Here is a 25,188-nt window from a genome sequence, read left to right as displayed (position 1 = left end):
TTACTTGGGTAGTTGTTGCTTTGGTAGTTGGTGCTTTTGTAGTTGTTGCTTGGGTAGTTGTTGCTTTTGTAGTTGTTGCTTGGGTAGTTGTTGCTTGGGTAGTTACGTCACTACCTGTGTTGAGAAAAAATATGTTGAAATACGGTATGTAAATATTCATTTATTTATTCATTCATTTATTTATCTCTTTCAGCCTCTTTTTTAACACATGGACCCGCTTTTAATACCGAGTATAACTTTTCGAGGGGGCAATATCTGTACAATTGAAAAGCATAAAATCATTACAGGGTTTAACATGATAATATACAAAGAAAAATACCGGAAAATACAACATTAGCGTAATACAAATATAGATATCATTCTTGATTCAGAGATAATACAGCGAGTTGTTATTTTATTGTAACCACTGACGTAATTACGTTTGGCTGAGTTATGGGTATGCTTTTGTCCCTAATTTTTTTAAACTTCTTTCGTATTGTGAATTCAACTATCTTCGTACAAGTCAGACTTTATCAAACATTATTTGTTTATTATTGCTGTATTGCTTAACGAGTCCTTTAAAATAATGAGAAACCTAGAATGAAAAAAGTCATATAAATAGGCTTGATGATCTTTGACATAACTCATATTTTGGTATCACAATTAATATCCTTAACATGAGAACCCTAATAAGAAAAGTCATATAAATAGACCTGGTAGTTTTATCCATAAACATGTTAGTCATATTCAGGTGTCACAAACAATATTAACTACGGTGTTCTGAAGCTTTTACAGTTTTGTGATTTCTTTTTTTCCTGATAAAAAGGAGAATTGTTAGATAATGGATGACAAATTGTTACATGTAAATGCTTCCGAAAGCTGTATAATCTTTTTTTTCGAACCATGTTGGATTTATACCAGGTTTACTCCGTATGTATTCTATTTTATCTTGAATAAAAAAATTATATTAACACCTTCACTCCGGGAAATTCGATATGTTCACGCGTAATCTAAAGCAACTATCTTAAAGCTTAAAACTAGAGAGTCATTTCCGGTGTCATTTTCAAAGAAATGTGTGTACTTACCATATATTATGGTATGGTAGTCTAAGCATCTTTGCGTCTGGAATTTTTGAGCGCCTACATAAGCATAACCAGCTGAACCATCCCCAGCAGCAGCTGTACCATCCCTTGCGTAATTCAGCACAGTGAAGGCTCCGTTGGGATCAGATTGCGATATGGTGTATGTAAATGTTTGGCCTCCCGTGTAAAAGTAGGCACACATGGAGCCCTTTGCTGTTGAAGACGACGCTGTTTTCAAGTAGACATTATCACCAGGGGCAGTGCCAGTAACGTAAATTCCCGATTGAGAGGAGCACGGGACCACAATTGTAAAATAGTGGTTGAGATATATACCGAGGGTGTCGGCACCTGATATACGAAAGTAGCTGTTCATCAGGGTGTACTGTTCTTCAGGTGGTATGACGACCATTGATGCGGCCCCCTTTAGGATCTGCACTACTTGGATGGGTTTATCACTGGTAATACGTAGCATGGTGTTCGTGGTGACTTCTCGGCTTTCAGTCTGCCCCTGTCCAATGCTGACCAATGTACCATCGACGTTGATGGTCGTGTCGTCTCTGCCTGCAGTAATCTGGATGTAGTATCCCGTTGAGCCATCTTGAAACGGCGGTACGTTGAAGGTGGTTCCCCATTTGTCGTAAGGCAACAGATGCTCTATGGCATAATCACAAGATCCGCTGCTAATTTCTGGACTATATGCACAAGAGGACCCACTTAATACCGAAACAGTCTTGTTTGCCAGTATTCTCGACCCGGTAAAGTCGTTAGATGAGGTAGTGATAATCATCTGATACCAGGCCGGAATCTCCACTTCCAGGTCCGAAAAGGGACTAGAGTACGTTATGCCGTCATAAGTAAATGGACCATTCGGTGTCAGACGGATGAACGTTGTTTCACCGGTCGAAGAGATAACCACTTGTCCGAGACCTGGACCTGCTAGGACTGATGCAAAGTATTCCTGGCCTAGATATACGAGAGGAGTAACGGCGGTTGCCCCATATGTACCTTCCTGTAAAGGATAGAAGTAAAGGAAAACACACCTGTCAACAAAAAAACAGAACCGAGTGTTGTCACCTGCACGATGCTTGCAGGAGTGGACAGGGTCAAGCAGAAAAGCATGTGTTAAATCATCAGGTTTCCGACAAGGCTAAGTTTTGCCCAGATGTTTTAACCTAAAATGTATCCTACACCTAATCCACCTACTATTTCGTCCTTCTGACGTTTACCGTGTCAGTCAAAAAAAAAGTTTACACTCCGCAAATCGTCATTTATTTTAAGAGTCAGCTATGAACGAAAGATTATCCCACATGTTTTGAAAGAGTGTCATATCCCAAATCGTTTGGTGTCCTTTTTGTGTGATAGGTATTCACGCTTGGATGAACAGCAGGCATTGTTTGCGAGAGTGCAAAAATCGACTTACCCAAAAGTACTAAAGTGAGAGAATGAATTGAATGTATTTAAAAATAGATGCATTGCATATGCTTTTTGCAGAAGCAAAGTCACACACAGACACACACTGGCACAATGTTCTTGGATATGTGTGGCGTGATTAATGTTGTTAGGGATGTTATTTGGATCTGCGAAGACCGAATTAATACCCAAATCCCAATTGTTTTATTCAAACATCACATAAGCATTACCTTGGTGCAAGTCGATTTTTGCACTCTCTTAAACAATGTCTCCTGTTCATCCAAGCGTGAACACATACCACACACAAATGATACCAAATGATTTGGGATAAAACACTCTTTCATAAGATGTATAATATTTTACTTTTTATAGATGATTTTAAACATAATTAGCACGTTTCTAGGTGTAAACTTTTTTTTGACTCACACTGTACAGGCTCACCTTGAATTCGGGCAGAGGATACATAGAACTCGATGCCGTTCCATTTTGTTATACTCCACGTATCATAATGCCAAGAAATACTTCAACTTGTCCAGCTCTATTTATACTTACATTTGTGTTAGATCCAAATAGGTACACGATAAGGTTGTAGTCAGGGAGGACACGTAATGTCCCGTCGTGTAAACCCGTGTCCCTGGTAACCGACGACTCTGCTGTATATTCTATTTTGGCATGCGATGGCATTCCACTTGTGGAAAACTGTCCAGACTCAGATCTGGCCGGTCGAGAAGCGTAGTAATAAGTACCCCCCGAGTTGGAAGTCTGAATAAAGTTCCCGTAATCTCCGAGGTACGAACTGTACTGGCCGCTCACCGGGAGACCGAAAACAAATTCGGTACCGAATCGGGTAGAATCTGCATGATCTCCGACTGTTGGGATAAATGCAATGGATTTAAACTTTAAACTTTATTTCAGTCTTTTTTCTTGAACAAAGTCAACAGGATGGTTTAAATCATGAAGACTTTGTTATATGACACATACGAAAGTTATTAGTGACTGTTTTAATGACTTTGGTTCAGGCATCTTCCTCATACGTCTACTGGTAACCAACTTTTACTTGCTGAGGGAGTCTACCAGGATGGTTCAAATCATTAGGATTTTGTCTTTGGCGCATCCTAAGCAGACACTTTTTTTTTGTTTTTTGGTCTCAAAATTTCAAAATTTGACATTTTTTTTCGTTGGGGGGGGGGGGGGGTAAGGTCACCTTATTTAGGTTAGCCGTGGGTATAATTTTTTTATTTTTTTTTTATTTTATAATTTAAAAAAATATTTAAAAAAAAGCCAAAGGGGGGGGGGGGGTTTTCGGTTTTTTTAGGGGGGTTTACATACATTAAAATTCCAAAGGGGGGGGGGTTTTGAACCCCAAACCCCCCCCCCCCCCCCCCCCTGCGTACGCCCCTGGCGTCTCTTATCTTTCACCTCGTGCAAAATCTTGTACCATTGCACTCATGACCATTCACTATTTGTATATTACCAAGTCCCTGTGGAGCGGACTTGCAGCCCTCGGACCTCTGGTTGCCAATACAAGCATCCACTTACTTTCTTAGCAGTCAGATACGTACAAACCACCAACCAGCCACAAACCACAAACTTGAGCTTGCCAGTGCATGTGTAAGGACGATGTCTGAACGAAACTATCAAAGATAAATAGCTTTAAGATGTGCCATAGAATGAAATTTGCAATTGTTGCCATTGTATTCTTAATCTGAAAAGGGTATAGATCTTTGGGATATATTGTACGGAATTGTATCCACATATGTCAAGTTTGGGGTGATATGCATAATTCGTAAACTCAAGATCTGAAATAAAGGGTACAAATTATTCAGGAATAACGTTTTCTTTTATTCAATTATTCAGCTACCAAATATTAGACGAATTCATTTTCACTTGCTGCCTGCCGTAGCAACAAACAGAGTCGACATAAGACTTAACTCCGTTTAGTTGGCAATCAACCATACATGAAGTCTTTCATCTTCTTTGTTAATACAATTATGAAAATGCAAGCATTACTTAAAACAAACATAATTTTGTTATTCCTGGCTCATTTTTCCTGATTGAGGTGTCATATGAAAGGGCAGAACGAACGAACTTCCTAGAAATATGGTTTTCTCTTTGGAATTCAGATACCGTTCGCCCAATGATTTGTTGGTACCCTTCTTCAAATTGTTTTTAATCACTCATGCGTGAAATATGCATCATATTTGTTTGTTTGTTTGTTTGTTTTATTCACCATGTAAAATAACTGTTTACAGATAATAGAATACAGTGGGTTACATTGATATATAATACATAGTAGGAACAATGCATAAACAAAAAGTGTTTGAAGCGCAACGTCCCTAAGTAACAAAGTTAATAATTATTAGGTAAAAATAGAACATGGCTTAAAATAAGACATTCGTTACAAAAATAAAACAAAATACAAAAATCATGCCCATTAACGTATTTGAATAACAAGCAAAAACAATGAAATACACATTACCTCTTAACCTCATAACTAGCACTATACAAAATGTATCTCAAAAGTTAACAGTTATATTTTAAGAGAAATAATTCCTTCATTTTCTTTTTAAATAACATAATGGTTTTACAAGCTCGTATTTCAGGTGACAAAGCGTTCCAAATGTCAGGACCTACATATCTAATTGATCTGTGGGCTAAGGCGCTCCATGGTGTAAACAAATGGAAATTAGAAGAATGTCTGGTTGGGTAGTTGTCAATGTCTCTATTTAGAGTAAAATCGTTACACAATGATAAAGGCAGTTTTTTTTATTAAGTCGGTACATGAACACTGCAATATGCATAAGATGAATATCAGTAACTTTCAGGGTTCTCAATTTGAAAAATAATGGGTCAGTATGATCAAAGTACCCAGAGCCACAACAAAGTCTCATGGCTCTGTTTTGCAATCTAAAGATACCATCAGTATTTAATATATTAATAGCCCATACAATGTTACAGTAAGAAATACGTGAATGAATGAAGGAATTGTAAATAATGAACAAAATACTAAGTGGAACAAAAGGCTTTAACTTGTACATAACACCAATATAACAAGACAAAACTCGAGAAAGATCACGTACGTGTTCATGCCAAGACAGGCACTCATCAATATAAATGCCTAGGAATTTTGTGTTTTTCTTTTGTTGAATGGAGATGCTATCTATCTTTAATGAAACATTATTTTCTTCAGTATGAGCACGAGTTTTAAAGTGGATGAAGTTAGTTTTACCCAAATTCAACGATAATTTATTGCATTTAAACCAGTTAGATAATTTTGGAAATTCAGTATTTAGTGTTTGAACAAGACTCTCTAGGTTGGAATTAGAGCAAAAAATATTAGCGTCATCATCAAATAATATATATTGTAGTAAGGAAGAGACATTAGAAATATCATTAACATAAATCTAAAAAGGAGCGGACCTAAAATAGAGCCCTGGGGCACACCATACCTAACTGATGACATGGTCGATTTGGCATTATTAAATATTGTATATGTGTATAAATACGAAACCAATTTAAGGTATACCACGTATCCCGTAATGGTAGAGCTTGTGTAGAAGTATGTCATGATCGAGGGTATCAAATGCCTTACTTAAATCCATGAAAACCCCTATAACATGCTCGTGTTTGGCTAAGGAGGATGATACCTTATCATATAATTTAATAATAGCAAATTCCGTTGAATGAAATTTCCTGAATCCATACTGATCTTTATTAAGTAAACTGTTGTCGGTCAAAAATGTATATAGTCTATCATAAACGAGTCGTTCTAATATTTTAGTTGCATCAAATGAAAGAGGAGAACCTAAGCTATTTACACATAATATATGTCATTTATTATTTATAAATGTGACGCACTGTATTAAGGTTATTGACATTACTAGTAATATGTCAGCTTCATTTAACAACTTGAAAACATGAAAAATATCATGGTTTTGAGGTTTTGTTTTGATGATAAATCCAGTATAGTTGGTCCCAAAAGAAAACAAGTTTACCTATGACTTAAATATGATACGTAACAATGGTAACCATTAAAAAAAAAAAACGATTAAAATACATGCCAATGTATGGACCTATTACCCAGTATCCGGTTTAAAGTTAAAGACCGTCAATACTACTGGGCCAGAAGGGATTAGACCACACAGCGAGGTCACTGACAGGTGGCTATCTCATTATTAAACTCAGCTCTCAACTAACATAAGAAAAAGAGGATCATGGGGACCAACAGGCACCGATTGGGAAAGTTTTGTATGTAGAGGGAGCAAGTAGCTACAAGTAGAACAGTTGGGCTTTAAGATACCAATAGGCGGACAGGGAAAGACAATTTGACTATTTTTGTGTCATTCAGTCCTATACCGCAAGTTCACAAATTTGTCAGCGTTCCTAGTGTTTAAACCGTGTGTTCTACTCGGGGGAAACAAGTGTCTCTGACACGTCAGTCTCACTAATGAGGCCGACATTAGATTGACGACAGACCGAACCAAAATATCACAAAACACTACTTGAGGATTTCCGATCGGTTTGGATCGGTTTGGAATTATTAACATTATTAACAGTGCCATTTGTATGACTGAGTGGTGGGAGGTAATTCCTTTGCCTCTCAGTAACGTGTGTCTTGTGTGATTCGGGCCTGTGATAATCCGAGAAGCGCTGTGTTCGAACATTTGATTATAGAAGTGCAAATATGATCTACCACATTTGTGTAGCAGAAATGTTTTCTCCCCAACCCGTGTCATCTTCTGAATGTCAATCTACTGTACATATATCTACAATTGTCTAGAGAACTGGTTTGTTTGCCAATTTCCTTCCGGCCCTAAATGAGCACCCATGTGCTAAGTCGAGGTGGATTTTTTTTCTTTCGTGTTTGTACGAGCAACCAAAAATTTAAAAAAATGGATAACAAATCTGCATGGGATTTCAAGAACAAAAATCATTGGAAATATAGCAACACAGAGCAGATTTAAAGTTGAGCAAAGTAGATGAGAACAAAAATGAGTTATCCTCTAGTGACTAGTCTACATAATTGCATGTTGCACCCGCGATGTTATTTCGATTGCGTCATTATATACTTTCGCCATACCTAACATAATTATGAGGGTAGTAAGCATGTGTGTCAGTGATACAACACAATATTTGCACTGTTCGTTTTACGTTCCCCTTTTTTGTTGCGCTATCACTCGCACATGGCGCGTCTAAGACCACGCCAGTCGCCAACGCAGTCCTGCGTCAGCAAATAACGCCTCGTGTGCAACGGGCTTGTCTGCACTAGTTTGGCCAGGAGGGATTAGACCTTCCTGCAAGGTCACTGTCAGGTGGTTATCTCATCAAAGCAGCTCTCAATTAACATAAGAAAAAGGGGAACACGGGGGACCAGTGGTCACCGATTAGGCATAGTTTGCTATATAGAGGGCGCAAATAGTTATGAGTAGTACAGTGGCGCTTTAAAGCCTAAGCAACGATTATGCAAGGACTTACCTGTACATGTCTGTGCTCTTGCAACACTAAGTAGCCGCAGAAGAAAAATCAGCAGAAGGGAGAAAATTGCCTGAGACATATTTCGTGCCATGCCTTGGCGGCTTAATGAAGTAGAAAAACAATTCTGGAATAAAGGAAAAGAAATATGATGAAATTATTTTTTCTAAATTAAGGATTGTTGTACAGTCTGTTAAAATTGTAAAAGTCTGTAAACTTTCGTTATGAGTTATTTGATATTGAATTAGCGATAAACAGAAAACAAGCTCTTCTTTTGAATGAAATACAACACGATAAATTTAATTTGCTATTTCTATTAGTTCCTAAACCCCATCCTCGGTATTAATATTGGCGTATCGGCTTCAATAAGATCACGTTGAATGTAGAAACCTGTGCATTCAGATGAGAAAGAAAAAAAAAAGTTACAATAATCTATACTTGTATATGTTTCAAATTTGCCTTGTTCATATGTCATGGTTGTTAGCATGTCTGCCTACGTTGAATCAGATAATAAAACTCCCAAATTCGTTAAGAAGGCGATTTGTTTTCATTATTACTGCGCTTGTAACCAATATGTGTTATCATTCTAAAATTCCACAATGGACGTAAGTCAATTAAACGTATTGCCATATATCACTTTTTATTGCCACGGTGATTGCATTGACCTTATAAACACAGAGGTTTCATAAATAAATCAATCGTATTCTTTTATTTTAATTGCCGCATCATGAAGAGCTCTCGGTGAGATGATTACAGGGATTTATTCTTAAGCGTTTATGCCTACGAAATGCAGTGGCGTTTTTAAATTGAAAATTAATCATATCTTCATTTGTTCATTTCGGCTCCATGATGCAGATACTCTGACCATGGACCTAGGTCCATGCTCTGACAGGCATAATAACTTCGACCGCAGTCGGCATAGAAATAAATTTTCCCTCATCAACCACAAAGGCAGTGACATAGCTACGTATCGGGGGAACGTGCCCCCTCAAGTGACGGGTGAATTGAAAAGAAAAAAAAAGACGATAAAACAGAGAAGGGGGCGAAAGAATGGGAATGGGACAAAAAATGGGAAGACGCCTAAACCATCTCCCGCACCCTCCCCTTATCTCTGGGGGTGTTTCACAAAGACTAAGATTGACTTTAAGTTGGACTTAACTATGGCAGGATGTCCATGCCACTGTTTGCTCTCACCATTATGATCTTTAGATAATATTTTTTCCTTCGATAATTAATTATCAAAATGTTTTAATTCTGTAGATTTGTGACCATGATTTGTACTTCCCTTGAAAGACCATTGTCAGTAAATGGTGAGAACAGTGGCATGTAAAGCCTGTCACAGTTAACTCCAACTTAAAGTCGGTCTAAGTCTTTGTGAAACACCCCTGGACTTGTAAATTATAATTTTATTCGCTACCCCTCCCCTTATTTTTCAGTGCCCCTTTCATGGGCAGAATCACACTACGCCATTTTTAAAAGGTCCTCTGGCCTCAAAGTGAGATTAAGGTCTAATCAGTTTGGCGTAGGCATTGAATTATTGATCATTACGGATAAAAAAAAAAAATGATAAAACATGATCAAGGGGTATTTTGAACGCTTACTATGGAAGCTGCACCATGCACTTATTAAAGCGGTGTACCGAAACAGAATAGATTAATTGTGATTGAAATGTATCATTAGATGTGGTGGGGAAAACAAAGCCCAATACGCCTATCAGGGTTATTCCCAGACTTAATATAATTACATACAAATTGTATTCATCGTGCTTCATTAAAATAGAAAAATATTGAACAGTAACAAAATAACTCACAAAAAAAATAGGATGAATTGGAAATACATGAACATTATAATTATTCTAATACTACTACTACATGCACTTATTAAAGCGGTGTACCGAAGCAGAATATATTAATTGTGATTGAAATGTATTATTAGATGATGTGGCTATGTATTAGTTATTTCCTATCATCCGTGCGAAATAAATATAACACAGATTCAATCGAAACATGTACTACTCATAATGAGGTGGGAATAACAAAGGCTAACAAGCCTATCAAGGTAATTCCCAGACTAAATTAAACTACATAAAAAGTTAATCGTCGTGCTTAATTAAAATGTAAAAAATAAAGGACAATCCTACTCATAATGAGGTGGGAATAACGAAGGCCAACAGGTCTATCAAGGTTATTCGCAGACTAAATATAATTACATAAAAGTTAATTATCATGCTTAATTAAAATTAAAAAAATAAAGGACGATTATTTAAAAAAAATATAAAGAACTAGTACTTCTAATGATAATGATAAAAAAATAATACATAATAATAATAATAATAATAATAATGATAATTATAATAAATATGTTAATATTGATTATGTTAATGGTAGTATTAATAATAATAATAATAATAATAATAATGATAACAATTATAATAATAATAGTAATGATAATATTAACAATAATAACAATAACAGTATAACTTATTTTGGCCTGGATTGACGTCTGGCGCCAGAACATGCTTTGTCTATATTTGTTTAATTTGTGAGCGACCACAGAGCAATATACAGTTCATTAGAGCGACATTGTAACTTCGTGAGAAAATAAATAAACAAAGATGATGAAAGGTTGTGCTTAATTTTGTTAATAAAAATGATACCGATCTCCGTTTTTGTTCATGAAATATGTTTGGTATTTTTAATAACAAATAATAATTGAGTTTAATTTACTCAAGGTAGCCATATCAGAATCACATACTGCTTTCCTTCGCTGAGGGCCCTGCCATTAGTATTACCCCCAGTTTCCCAAAATACACCGGGGTAGAGAGTGGCATATGTGGAGTAATGTCTTGCCAAATGACCTTTCACGCTTAGTTCTGTCCTTATTCTCTCTCATTTCCGACCATTCCCCTTTCTCTAACATTCCCCTCCTGCCATTTCCCTCTCGTTTAACTCTGACCTACTTTAAACCCCCAATGTGGGCTGCCGATATTTGGATGTTTTCCCTCACATATACGTTGGTATCGAGCCACTTTTATATCGATCCGTGACGAACTACTTCAATCAATCAATTAATAGTAACATTGACGTAGTAATATATTGACTGCTTACTTGATGAAGATGTTATTTTCAGTTGTATTGATGTGGGGGCAAGCCATAAAATGAAAAATATATAATTACTTGTAATCAACCAGCCATACCGTTATGAATGGTCATGGACACATACATTGAACTGCACTACATTATTACTATTATATTATGGAATGTGAGAACACTGTATCAGAGCGGAAAGCTGGAAAATGTTAAACAAGAGATGATGAGGCTAAATGTCAACATATTGGGACTAAATAAAACAAGATGGCTGAATAACGGCGAGTTTGTGATAGATGAGTACAGATTGATTTATGCAGGAGGTGAAAAGCATGAAAGAGGTGTGGGGTTACTGCTGGATCCAGATATCTCAAAGAGTGTGTTGGGACACTGGTGTGTAAGTGATAGGGTGCTCCTAGTGAAATTACAGGGACACCCTTTTAACATCTCAATCATAGTGATTTATGCACCAACGGCAGATAGTGCTGACGAAGTTATTGACACCTTTTACGATTCCTTAGATAAAGCTAAATCTCAGTGCAAATCGAATGACATTGTCATTGTCCTGGGAGACCTGAACGCTAAAGTCGGTCAAGGTACAGAGGGCAAAGCAGTAGGTCCGCATGAAATTGGTGAAAGGAATGAACGAGGGGACAGATGGGTTCAGAGGTGTGAGGGGGGAACATGGTCACTAATACTTGGTTCAACGAACACCCTAGACGAGTGTACACTTGGAAGAGTCCTGGCGACATCGTCAGAAACCAGATAAACTATATTGCCATAAATAGTAGATTTAAAAGAGCAGTGAAACAATCAAAAATGTATCCAGGGGCTGACTGCGGGAGTGATCATGTGCCGGTGATATGTACACTTCAGTGCAAATTAAAGAAACTCAAGAGACCAAAAGTTGTGAAAATATTGGATTTTAAACAGTTGAGTAAACAAAACATACGTCAAGAATTTACTGTACAAGTAAAGAATAGGTTTGAGTTGCTCATGGATGAAGGTGAAGAAAACACGTGGGAGACAATGAGAAATATTCTGGTAGAAACAACGGAAGAGTATATTCAATTCAATTCAATTCAATTTATTTTGCCAAGCAATAAAAAACATACAGGGTAAAACAAAAGCAATATACAAAGTTTCACACAATTACAATTACTAACATAGATAAACACAGAAATACACAGAATCAATTACAAACATGAATAATACAAAGGAAATTGCTAATGCTGGTAGCAGCCAGAAAGGAGGTGGTGCTTGTATGCGGCTGACCAATTAATCAAATATAAAAAATTAAGCTGTAATAAAAAGTGAAACAAACAACAATTACATGTAAAATATAATGAATTTAACAACCGTTAAAATCTGTAGCTAATATCAATATACGTCCATCAAGTACTTTTTAGGTGGTCTGTCGATGACAGATCACCTATTGATTTCGTTAGAATTTTCTTTCTTTATTCTTTATTCTTTATTCTTTATTTATTAGGTGGTCTGTCGATGACAGATCACCTATTGATTTCGTTAGAATTTTCTTTCTTTATTCTTTATTCTTTATTCTTTATTTATTTTTATTTATTCCGTACACTTTTTTTGTGTATACGTTTACTCGAACTCGACCTGGTCAATTTCCTTCAAATTTCTGCTAGTCATCAGGCCCTATGATATGAAGTTCCCGAAACCTTTTTCAAGTTCATGGGGTCATCGTGACGTCATCCAGGCGCCATTTTGTAAAAATCAGGTCAGTATCATATCTCGATAACGAGTCATCAAAAATCAACCATATTTGGTATACATCAACTTCAGGTCAAAGGTCAACGAAAAATGTCAAAAAAATTTGCGCGCGCACCTCGACGCGCACGTACGCGCGCATTAAAATTTTAAAATGGTCAAATTCGTTCCAAATTAATTTTGCATACGTTTCAGGCCATTTTAAGCATTTTGCAAAAAAACGCGCGCACGGACATGCGCGCGCGTTTTCGCGCATAATTGCATCTTCCAACATAGAATCGCCAAATTTTTTCTGTCATCATATTTGGCACATTTTTTCAAGCATTTTGATACCTTGTTCAACTTTTTCTGCCCATTAATAACGGAATGAGCGTCCGTTTAAGATAATTACCGTGCGTGCGAGCTCTTGTAATACATAACATACATGTGCAAAAACATGCCTATACAAAATTCATTGTAACTCTTCAGGATGGATAGATACCCCCCAATTTCTTTCATATTTAAATAGATTATGAGTTGGAGATATGATTTCATGTTTCATTTGACCCTCAATTAACTCATGACGTCATCATAATGGCCTCCGAACTCAAAATTTCAATTTTCATATTATGACGTCAGCAGATTTTTGGAAAATTGATTGTATCTCTGCAAATATTGATCAATTTTCTTTCAAATTTTGATATGTTCTACCTTAGAATATTCTCTACAAATGCAGTCACCACGATATTTCATTTTGACAAAGGCATCATGGCGTATTTTTGCGATTAAAGGAGGCATGTCAATTTTTCACATTTTGCGTGTATTCTCTATGGGACATGACTTTTTCTCAAAACTGGTTTCTACATTCTCGTCTTTCGCGAGCAATATCTCCGTCGTTTTATCTTTGTTTACGCTGAGCTTTGAGTATGTTGTAGCTGAGACAATAAGCTATCACAAGTGTGCCTTTTATTTTTCGATCAGATGCCGGGATCATGCTCATATTTCACTTACAAAGTGGGATTTGAGAATTACATTTTCCGTTTACGTGTAATCTCTATAGGAAATGTTTTGGTATATCGGCAACGCACTTGACTTCCGACCTCGAGGTCCCTGGTTCGAGTCCGGGCGTCTCCAACAATTTTTTTTCTTCACTTTTTTTTCTTTTTGACCTTTCACTGTACCATCTCCTTTGAATATTAAAACACATACAATCGCAAATAATGTAATAAACAACCATATTTACTTTATTATTACCCTATTATCACTTGATCCATTACTTTTTGCGTGTAATCCTTATGGGAGATGACTTTTTCTCAAATCTGGATTCTACATTCTTGTCTTTTGCGAGCAATATCGCCGTTATTTCGGCTTGATTTTTGTTGATTTTTGAGTATGTTGTAGCTGAGACTATATACTATCTCAATGTTCTCTCATTTTTTTCAGTCTGATGTCATCATGGTCTGTTGATGATAATCATCAACATCATCATGATCATCATCATCATCATATTCGTCATCACAATTACTATCAAGATCATCATCATCATGATCATCATGATGATCATCATTGTTTACATGTCTATATAACTTGAAGGCAGACCACCTTATTCGTCCTCGTGACGAATTAAATTCTAGTTTTTATTTATTCCGTACACTTTTTTTGTGTATACGTTTACTCGAACTCGACCTGGTCAATTTCCTTCAAATTTCTGCTAGTCATCAGGCCCTATGATATGAAGTTCCCGAAACCTTTTTCAAGTTCATGGGGTCATCGTGACGTCATCCAGGCGCCATTTTGTAAAAATCAAGTCATTATCATATCTCGATAACGAGTCTTCAAAAATAAACCATATTTGGTATACATCAACTTCAGGTCAAAGTTCAACTAAAAATGTCAACAAAATTTGCGCGCGCACCTCGACGCGCACGTACGCGCGCATTAAAATTTTAAAATGCTCAAATTCGTCCCAAATTTTTTTTGCACACGTTTCAGGCCATTGTAAGCATTTTCAAGATTTTGCGCGAGAGCACTTTTTTTGCGCGCGTTTCCGCGCGTAAGTGCGCGTACTGACATTTTACAACATGGAAACGCCAAATTTTCTCTATCATATCAACCACATTTTTCCAAGCATTTTGATACCTTGTTCACCTTTTTCTGACCAGTGATAACGCAATGAGCGTCCGTCAAAGTTTACAGCACACGCGGATCTGCATTATCCCTATCCACATTACATGTGCAAAAACAAGCCTATACAAAATTCATTTTAACTCTTCAGAATGGATAGATACCCCCAATTTTTTTCATATTTAGATAGATCATGAGTCGGAGATATGATTTCATGTCTCATTTGACCCTCAATTAACTCATGACGTCATCATAATGGCCTCCGAACTTAAAATTTCAATTTGCATATTATGACGTTAGCAGATTTTTGGAAAATTGATTGTATCTCTGTAAATATTGATCAATTTTCTTTCAAATTTTGATATGTTTTAGCTGAGAATATTCTCTACGAATGTATTCTCCACGATATTTCATTTGAACAATGGCATCATGGCGTATTTTTGCGATTAAAGGAGGCATGTCAATTTTTCACATTTTGCGTGTATTCTCTATGGGACATGACTTTTTCTCAAAACTGGTTTCTACATTCTTGTCTTTCGCGAGCAATATCTCCGTCGTTTTATCTTCGTTTACGCTGAGCTTTGAGTATGTTGTAGCTGAGTCAATATGCTATCGTAAGTGTGCCCTTTAATTTTCGATCAGATGCCGGGATCATGCTCATATTTCACTTACAAAGTGGGATTTGATAATTCCATTTTCCGTTTACGTGTAATCTCTATGGGAAATATTTTGGTACATCGGTAACGCACTTGACTTCCGACCTCGAGGTCCCTGGTTCGAGTCCGGGCGTCTCCAACAATTTTTTTCTTCACTTTTTTTTTCTTTTTGACCTTTCACTGTACCTTTTCCTTTGCTTATTAAAACACGTAGAATCACAAATAATGTTATAAACAACCATGTTTACTTTATTATTCCCCTATTATCACTTGATCCATTACTTTTTGAGTGTAGTCCCTATGGGAGATGACTTTTTCTCAAATCTGGATTCTACATTCCTGTCTTTTGCGAGCAATATCGCCGTTATTAGGTGGTCTGTCGATGACAGATCACCTATTGATTTCGTTAGAATTTTCTTTCTTTATTCTTTATTCTTTATTCTTTATTAGGTGGTCTGTCGATGACAGATCACCTATTGATTTCGTTAGAATTTTCTTTCTTTATTCTTTATTCTTTCTTTATTAGGTGGTCTGTCGATGACAGATCACCTATTGATTTCGTTAGAATTTTCTTTCTTTATTCTTTATTCTTTCTTTATTTATTTTTATTTATTCCGTACACTTTTTTTGTGTATACGTTTACTCGAACTCGACCTGGTCAATTTCCTTCAAATTTCTGCTAGTCATCAGGCCCTATGATATGAAGTTCCCGAAACCTTTTTCAAGTTCATGGGGTCATCGTGACGTCATCCAGGCGCCATTTTGTAAAAATCAGGTCATTATCATCTCTCAATAACGAGTCATCAAAAATCAACCATATTTGGTATACATCAATTTCAGGTCAAAGGTCAACTAAAAATTTCATCAAATTTTGCGCGCGCACCTCGACGCGCACGTACGCGCGCATTAAAATTTTAAAATGCTCAAATTCGTTCCAAATTAATTTTCTATACGTTTCAGGCCATTTTAAGCATTTTGCAAAAAAACGCGCGCACGCACATGCGCGCGCGTTTTCGCGCGTAATTGCATCTTCCAACATAGAATCGCCAAATTTTTTCTGTCATCATATTTGGCACATTTTTTCAAGCATTTTGATACCTTGTTCAACTTTTTCTGCCCATTAATAACGGAATGAGCGTCCGTTTAAGATAATTACCGTGCGCGCGAGCTTTTGTAATACATAGCATACATGGGCAAAAACATGCCTGTACAAAATCCATTGTAGCGCTTTAGGATGTAAGGTGACCCCAAGTTTTTTTTTCATATTTTGATAGAGTATGAATCGGAGATATGATTTCATGTTTCATTTGACCCTCAATTAACTCATGACGTCATCATAATGGCCTCCGAACTCAAAATTTCAATTTTCATATTATGACGTCAGCAGATTTTTGGAAAATTGATTGTATCTCTGCAAATGTTGATCAATTTTCTTTCAAATTTTGATATGTTCTACCTTAGAATATTCTCTACAAATGCATTCTACACGAGATTTCATTTTGACAAAGGCATCATGGCGTATTTTTGCGATTAAAGGAGGCATGTCAATTTTTCACATTTTGCGTGTATTCTCTATGGGACATGACTTTTTCTCAAAACTGGATTCTACATTTTCGTCTTTCGCGAGCAATATCTCCGTCGTTTTATCTTTGTTTACGCTGAGCTTTGAGTATGTTGTAGCTGAGAGAATAAGCTATCACAAGTGTGCCCTTTATTTTTCGATCAGATGCCGAGATCATGCTCATATTTCACTTGCAACGTGGGATTTGAGAATTCCATTTCTCGTTTACGTTTAATCGCTATGGGAAATGTTTTGGTATATCGGTAACGCACTTTACTTCGAACCTCGAGATCCCTGGTTCGAGTCCGGGCGTCTCCAACAATTTGTTTTCTTCACTTTTTTTTCTTTTTGACCTTTCACTGTACCATCTCCTTTGAATATTAAAACACGTACAATCGCAAATAATGTAATAAACAACCATATTTACTTTATTATTACCCTATTATCACTTGATCCATTACTTTTTGCGTGCAATCCTTTTTTGGAGATGACTTTGTCTCAAATCTGGATTCTACATTCTTGTCTTTTGCGAGCAATATCGCCGTTATTTTGGCTTGATTTTTGTTGATTTTTGAGTATGTTGTAGCTGTGACTATATACTATCTAAATGTTCTCTCATTTTTGTCAGTCTGATGTCATCATGGTCTGTTGATGATAATCATCATCATCATCATGATCATGATCATCATCATCGTCATCAACATTAATATCAAGATCATCATCATCATGATCATCATGACGATCATCATTGTTTACTTGTCTATATTACTTCTCCCTTTCTCAATATAGTAAATATTATAATCTATCATAAGACTTGAAGACAGACCACCTTAATCGTCCTCGTGACGATTTAAATTCTAGTTGTATTTACGTTTGAAAGTGTTAACAAATTTCAATTCACGTGTTTTACGAGGTATAGTACTCCATAAGCAAGGTCCATTAAATATTACTGTACGTTTATATGAAGTTGTATGTACAAGTGGCAAGTGAAAATTCTCAGCATTTCTAGTACTATAGTAGTGTATATTACAATTTAGTATAAAAAGTTTTAAAAGTGATTTGGGAAGGATTTGTAAATAGCACTGGAACATAAATATTGCACATTGATAATTATACATATCAGTAAAATTCAATATTTTCATTTCTTTTAAAAAGTGGATGTGAATGGGCAAGATAAGAAGTATGACAAATAGTACGAATTGCACGTTTTTGCAATAAAATCACTTTCCTAATATGGGTTTCATGTGCATTCCCCCATGCAAGTATTCCATAATACAAAAATGGTAATATCAAACTGTTATATATCATCTTCAATATACATTTAGGAAATGATTTTAATTTATACATAACACCAATATTTGTCGATAATACATTACAAACAGCATTTATATGATCAGTCCATTTCAACTTATTATCAATGGTTATGCCACGAAATTTAAGTGAAGAGACCTTTTTAATTTCTGTATTACACAAACGAATAATAATAGAATCAATGTCACATTTTTTATTAGTAAAAATCATATAATGTCTGACAATTTATTTACAGAAAACCATGTGTTTATTAACTTAATTTCTCGATTAAATATATCTTGAAAAAATTGTATATTTTGATGGGATAAAAAAATGCTTGTATCGTCGGCAAATAAAATTGATTTTAAAATTCTCGACACACTAGGAAGATCATTGATATATAAAATAAACAATAATGGGCCTAATATGGATCCTTGAGGTACTCCACATTTGATTTCTTGGTAATTTTATTTTACATTATCAATAGAAACAAATTGATGACGATGTAACAAATAACTTTAAAAAAAAATCTAAACCGATTCCCCTTATTCCATATTGACATAATTTCACCAACAGTATATGATGGTCTAACGTGTCAAAAGCGTTACTAAGGTCTAAAAACAATCCAAGCATAACTTCATTATTATCTATTGCAGAGGCTACCTTATGAATACAATCAATTATTGCACATGAAGTAGAATGTCCAGCTCTAAAACCATACTGATTATTATTAATAATATTGCACTTAGTTAAAAAAAGCATATAATCTATTATACATACATTTTTCTAAAATTTTTGAAAAAACTGTTAAAACGGATATAGGGCGATAATTAGACATTGTTTCAGACACTCCATTTTTAAAAACAGGTATCACTTTAGCTATTTTCATTTTATCTGGAAATACTCCTTGTTCAAGACATTGATTAAATATTGTACATAAATGATTGCATAATAAATAGATACATCTTTTCACAATTTTAACATCAACATCATCATATCCAGCACTTGTATTATTTTTTAGTTTTTTAACAATATCTTCAATTTCTGAACTTGTTACAAGTTTAAAGAACATAGGCTTGTCATTCATATCAATATACTTGATACACTCTGAATCATCAAATCAATCAAATTTACAATTCAAATTATACCCCACATCTACAAAATATTCATTCAAATTATTAGAAATATCATTCTTATCAGTTATCACTGTATCATTTTTATAAATCTTTTTAATGTTAGTCGTCTTACATTTTTTCCCCATTGCTTTACTGATCACATCCCACGTTTTCTTTATATTTCCTGTAGAATCTTTAAAACTTTTCTTGAAATAATTCTTTTTTTCAATCTTAATCTTATTATTCAATTTATTACTCATTACTTATTCAACTACTATTCACATCACTAGATAGATACCATTCAGTTGAGTACCGCAATTGTAAAAAGTACATTCTAATATTATTTTCATTTAAATCACGTTTATAAAAGTCAGTTTCACAGGAACTTTTGGGAATATCAGTATCACAGATACAGTATACCGGGAAGTGGTCAGAAATGTCAGTGAATAATATTCCAGAATAAATATACCAAGAATCATTTGTAAAAATATATCTAATAATGATGAAGATCTGTCAGTAACACGAGTTGGTTCATTTATTAAAGGAATCATAGAATGTAGCATTAAAATGTTTAAAAAATCATTAACAGATTGAACCTTCCCAACATTTAATAAATCACCCATTAAATAAAATAATTTCATGTGTATGTGCCGACGAAAGAGAGAAAAAGAAGGAACAAATGGATGACAGAGGAGATTCTTTTAATGATGAAAGATAGACAGAAAATTGGAAATAGACAATGCAAGAAATATAGGGACTTAGACAAACAAATTAGGCAAAAATGTAATGAGGCAAAAGAGAGCTGGCTAAACGAACAATGTGTAGAAATTGAAAATCAATTCGATAAGAATAGTAATGTTTACCAAAGAATAAATGAGATTTCAGGTAAAAAGTCTGGTTGTTCAAACCCTGGCTGTATCAAAGGAAAAGATGTGTCAATCCTGTTTGAAATGAAGGACAAAATGAGTAGGTGGACGCAATACATTGGCGAACTTTTTAAGGGATAGTAGGGAAGCAATGCCGAGTTTTGCAGATAAAGTCAAAGGGGAGAAAATTCTTAAATCTGAAGTGCGTTGGGCAATGTCAAAGATGAAGAAGAACAAAGCAGCTGCACCAGATGGTGTGGTCACTGAAATGTTTGAAGCATTAGAGGAATATGGTGTTGATAGATTAACAGAAATTATCAACAAAATATATGATGACGGAACATTTCCAAATGAATTGGGCAGATCCATTTTCATTACTCTCCCAAAGAAACCAGTAGCCGTGGATTGTGAGCAATATAGGACAATCAGCCTTATTTGCCATATCACTAAGATTATTTTGAGGATTCTGCTTTTGAGAGCAAGAAGTAGCATAACTCCCATGGTCGGAAGGGAACAATTTGGTTTTGTAAAGGATGCGGGCACAAGCAATGCAATATTTGTGGTTAGAAATATAACGGAGAGAGCAGTCGAAATGCAAAAGGATGTGTACATGTGTTTTATTGATTATTCAAAGGCTTTTGATAAAGTAAGACATTCAGAACTTTTTGAAGAGCTGAAAAAGCTAGATATGTATAGGAAAGATTTAAGACTGCTACAAAGTCTATATTGGAATCAGTTTGCATGCATCAGGGTAGAAGGAAAGTGTAGTGAATATATCAACATCAGACGGGGAGTCAGACAGGGTTGTGTTATGTCGCCAGACCTGTTCAATATGTATAGTGAAATCATTCTAAGAGAATTGGAAGAGGAAAATGGGATACAAGTGGGTGGTCATTCAATCACAAATATTAGATATGCTGATGACACTGTTTTTCTGAATCAGAGAAAGATCTCCAGAGACTCCTGAATGTAGTCGTAAAAGAAAGTGAGCGAATGGGACTAGAGATCAACTATACCAAGACAAAATGCCTGGTGGTCTCCAAGAAGAGCAGTCCAAAATGTAACTTGAAACTGAAAGAACAGACTATTAAACAAGTCTCCTCATTTAACTACCTCGGCAGCATGATTACCGAGGATGCCAGATACGAGACAGAGATCAAGAGAAGGATAGCTCTCGCTAAATCTGCATTTTCGAAGTTAGGCAAAATTCTGACAAATCGAACAATGTGTATGAGGACCAGAATGAGGGTATTGAATTGTTACATCTACCCAGTACTTATGTTTGGAAAGTTGCGAAATGTGGTCTCTAAGAAGAATGATGAAAATCCCCTGGACTGACAAAGTTAGTAATGAGGAAGTTCTTACACGAGCTGGAGTGCAAAGGAAAATGATACGTGAGATGTTGATTAGGCAGTTGAAGTTCATGGGTCACATTACAGAAGGCCTTGAGAATCTTGCTTTGACAGGGAAAATTGTGGGAAGAAGGAGTAGGGGAAGAAGGAGGATACTTTGGATGGACAGTCTGCAGAAATTGTTGGAGGATACCATAATATCGTTTTAAATACGATATTAAACAAAGGATACTGATTAAGGTGATATTAATAGTTTACCTTAATCACAATAGGTAGCACAAATGCCATATGATAATAATTGAATTTAAAAGAAGGGTTTTCTCTCAAAATTAAAGACAGAGGAGGAATGTCGAGCAAAAAACAGAATGTCTGCTTTTCATGATTAAGTGTTTAGAAATGTATGACTAAATTTATGAGACTGATTCGAAATTGCAAGGGGAGCAACGAACTGTAACTAATTTGTTTTCCTCCATAGTTCCAGTATAGATTTCGAAAAGCGCTATTTATTGATCAAATTTGATCCATACGTCATTTCGATCTTTTCTTCAAGGATTTTTTTTTAATTCTGATTATTCATGTGTTTTGTTTCTCTCTTTTTGTATGTTTTTTTGTAATCATGTGTCCCAAAAGATTAACCTTCCCCTTCGTTTCCTCCATACCTAATCGTTGACGTTCCAGATTTCGATCTAGTCATTTTTAAGTTATACTATTGGTTCAAAATCACTTGCAATACTAAAACATTTCAGTAGATTCGCACAATATCTTGTCATTAATAGGCCCATGTAGGGGTAGAGAAAAGAGGCGCCTTTTAACAAAATTTGTTTTAAATTTCTTTTGGGAAGTAACGCTTGTATTAGACCGAAAATTTACTCTTATTTATGCTTTAAAGGTACTATGTCCCATTTGCAGACCAACAAAATGAAAAGGTTGAATTGCAACGGCATTTGAAAGACAATTCTAATTTAGAACTTCCCTCAAAACGAAAGGGCTTGAAATGGCTTTTAGTTGGAAAATAACGACCATTAGTTGTCGAATCGACTTCAGTGATTGCAATCACCTGAGTAAAAGTCTGATTTTCACTTACGTTTTGTGCTGCACAAAGAGTCAATCAGTTTAATTTTGGCCATTACAAAAAGTGGGTTATTGATTCAGACAGATACTCATGTACCTGTTACAGCTCAGTTTATGTATGTTATTACGAAAGAAAGCAAGATGTTAGTCAGCCACTCAATAGTGTCTGACAGTGAAGTCTAGAAGGTAAACGGGTTTCTTTGTTTATGTATGTTATTACCAAAGAAAAAAAATGTTAGTCACTCACTCAATAATGTCTGACAGTGAAGTTTAGAAGGTAAACGATTTTCTTTGCATAATTTGAATACTAGGACACTGCTAATGTTTAAATTTCACAGATAGGACAAATATTATGACATATTCATAATTCCTGCAAAGTTCTACAGAATTTGATGTTGGCTGCAAAAGGGACATAGTATCTTTAAAGCCTCTTTACCCTTGTTATCTCCTAAAAATATACAAGTATATGATGCCTCCTCCCTCTTTTCCATTTTATTTGTGTTTTTGTCTCTCTCTCTCTCTCTCTCTCTTTCTTTCTTTCTCTCGGGTTCCCTTACTACTATCAAACGCCTCATTTAAAATAATGAAAATACCCGCTTTTTGGACTACCCCTCAATAATGCTATTTTGTAATGAATATTGCACACGAGTCTACATTACTAATTTATCAAACGAAAGTAAAAAGTAAATTTGATTTTTAATTCACTTGAATTTCTGTTTATTATCTAATATCTTCCAAATGCACAATTCTAATTCTTAATGTATGAGAAGACGCTCCGTGGGCAAGTAATTTTTATGTTTTACCTGAAAATCAATTTCGGATGAAAAAACTAATTCGTTGCAGGGTCATATATATATATTTTATCTCTCTCTAAACGTTCACAATTCTTTGGTTGGTGTGAACATTTGATATACAGTCGATATGTGAAACTTCACAAATTGATGATGGTTAATCAAATGGTTTGTGAGATCTCCTTAAAGCAGTCCATCTTTACTTAATATTCATGTGGATCACACAAAATTATGAACTATTAATATTTCCTTTCCTTCCACGTTCGTCAAGAAATATTTATCGTTCATAATGTCACGCCAGTGCTCTTTACAATTATTTTCTTACATATTTTAAATTTACTCGGTAACATTGTTGAAGGTTAATGAAAAAGCTGCATAATTTTGTATAAAATGGTACTTATTAACCTTTATTAACCTTTTAGCATGCACAAAATCCTGAACAAAATATTTATGGTTTTCTTTGAAAGCGTCACTGTGCAACACCCTCTAACAGTACATTTTCTCAACCATTTTTGAATTTTCCCAACCGTTTTTCCATGAAGATAAGACATAGAACAGGCTATTAAAAATCTGTCACCACTTAAATGTCTGGAATGGTATATAGAGCTAATTCATTGCTATGTGACGACTTACATTCACATAAAATATAATTCAATTGTCATGATGAAGTTGGGATAATTAAGGAATCGATCAGATCAGTTTTCCCCAATTGTTATCATTAATAATGGTCTGTTTTCACTCAAACTTTCAGATTATCTTTAGCATTGAAGTCACTACCTTAGCACCTTACTCTCTCATCAATGTTACTAAGTCCCTTAAGTTCATATAATTTCGTAAGAGGTTTTTATTTTAATGTCTAGTGCTTATATTGGCAATATTGTTTACATTTATTAAAGAAGGTTTACATATAGTTAATGTAAAAACTTACTATTGAAGTAAAAAAAATGGTGATGATGATGATGATGATGATAATAATCATAAAAGTAATAATAATGATAACAACAAAATACTACTAATTCTAATTCTGCTACTACTACTTCTACTAATGATAACGATATGATAATAATAATAATAATAATGATAATAATAATAATAATAATAATAATAATAATACAAATAGTAATGATATCGATGATGGGATGATAATAGTAACAACAATAACAATAACAATACAATTACAATGATGACAATATTAAACACTTATGCAGCGCTCAAATCTACATGTATCATGTAATGTGGCCAAGCTCTCATATACTACCCCAGATCTAGCGAGGCTAATGATTTATGTGATAATAGCATACAAGAAATTCCTTCCTACCATGTACCCGTTATACCCCTGGATGAAGAGAGGCAAAGGTACGGTAGCATAGCTAATACCGAAAACTTAAGAGCATTCAAAGTTCTTGCGTCGATTCCCATCAGTTTTCATAGAACCACAGCACTCGGGTTAGCACTATAACAAATATATATTATACCGAATAAGATAAATATGAGCAAAATATTAGCAAAATTGCAAAATATTACCAAATAACTTACCTGGATTCTGATTGAATGAGATGAGGCTCCTACTGCAATCGTGTGAAACAAACTTGAACATCCGAGAGACACTATTCGTGTAAG

General features: G+C 35.1%; 1 protein-coding gene across 1 annotated transcript; it reads right to left on the bottom strand.

The window, feature by feature from the left end:
• LOC105443889 lies at nucleotides 1–25,188 on the bottom strand. The gene is made up of 6 exons (XM_030974517.1): nucleotides 25,105–25,188; nucleotides 7,947–8,070; nucleotides 3,024–3,340; nucleotides 1,065–2,070; nucleotides 50–114; nucleotides 1–18 (listed from the first exon to the last, which is right to left on the bottom strand). The coding sequence occupies exons 2-6, from the start codon at nucleotides 8,035–8,037 to the stop codon at nucleotides 1–3; spliced, it is 1,497 nt and encodes a 498-aa protein (XP_030830377.1). The 5' UTR covers nucleotides 8,038–8,070; nucleotides 25,105–25,188.

This window comes from Strongylocentrotus purpuratus, unplaced genomic scaffold (genome assembly GCF_000002235.5).
Source record: "Strongylocentrotus purpuratus isolate Spur 01 unplaced genomic scaffold, Spur_5.0 spur5_scaffold_7, whole genome shotgun sequence".
Lineage (NCBI taxonomy): Eukaryota > Metazoa > Echinodermata > Echinoidea > Camarodonta > Strongylocentrotidae > Strongylocentrotus > Strongylocentrotus purpuratus.
Note: the sequence above shows the minus strand (reverse complement) of the source record. Positions and strands in the feature narration are given on the sequence as shown.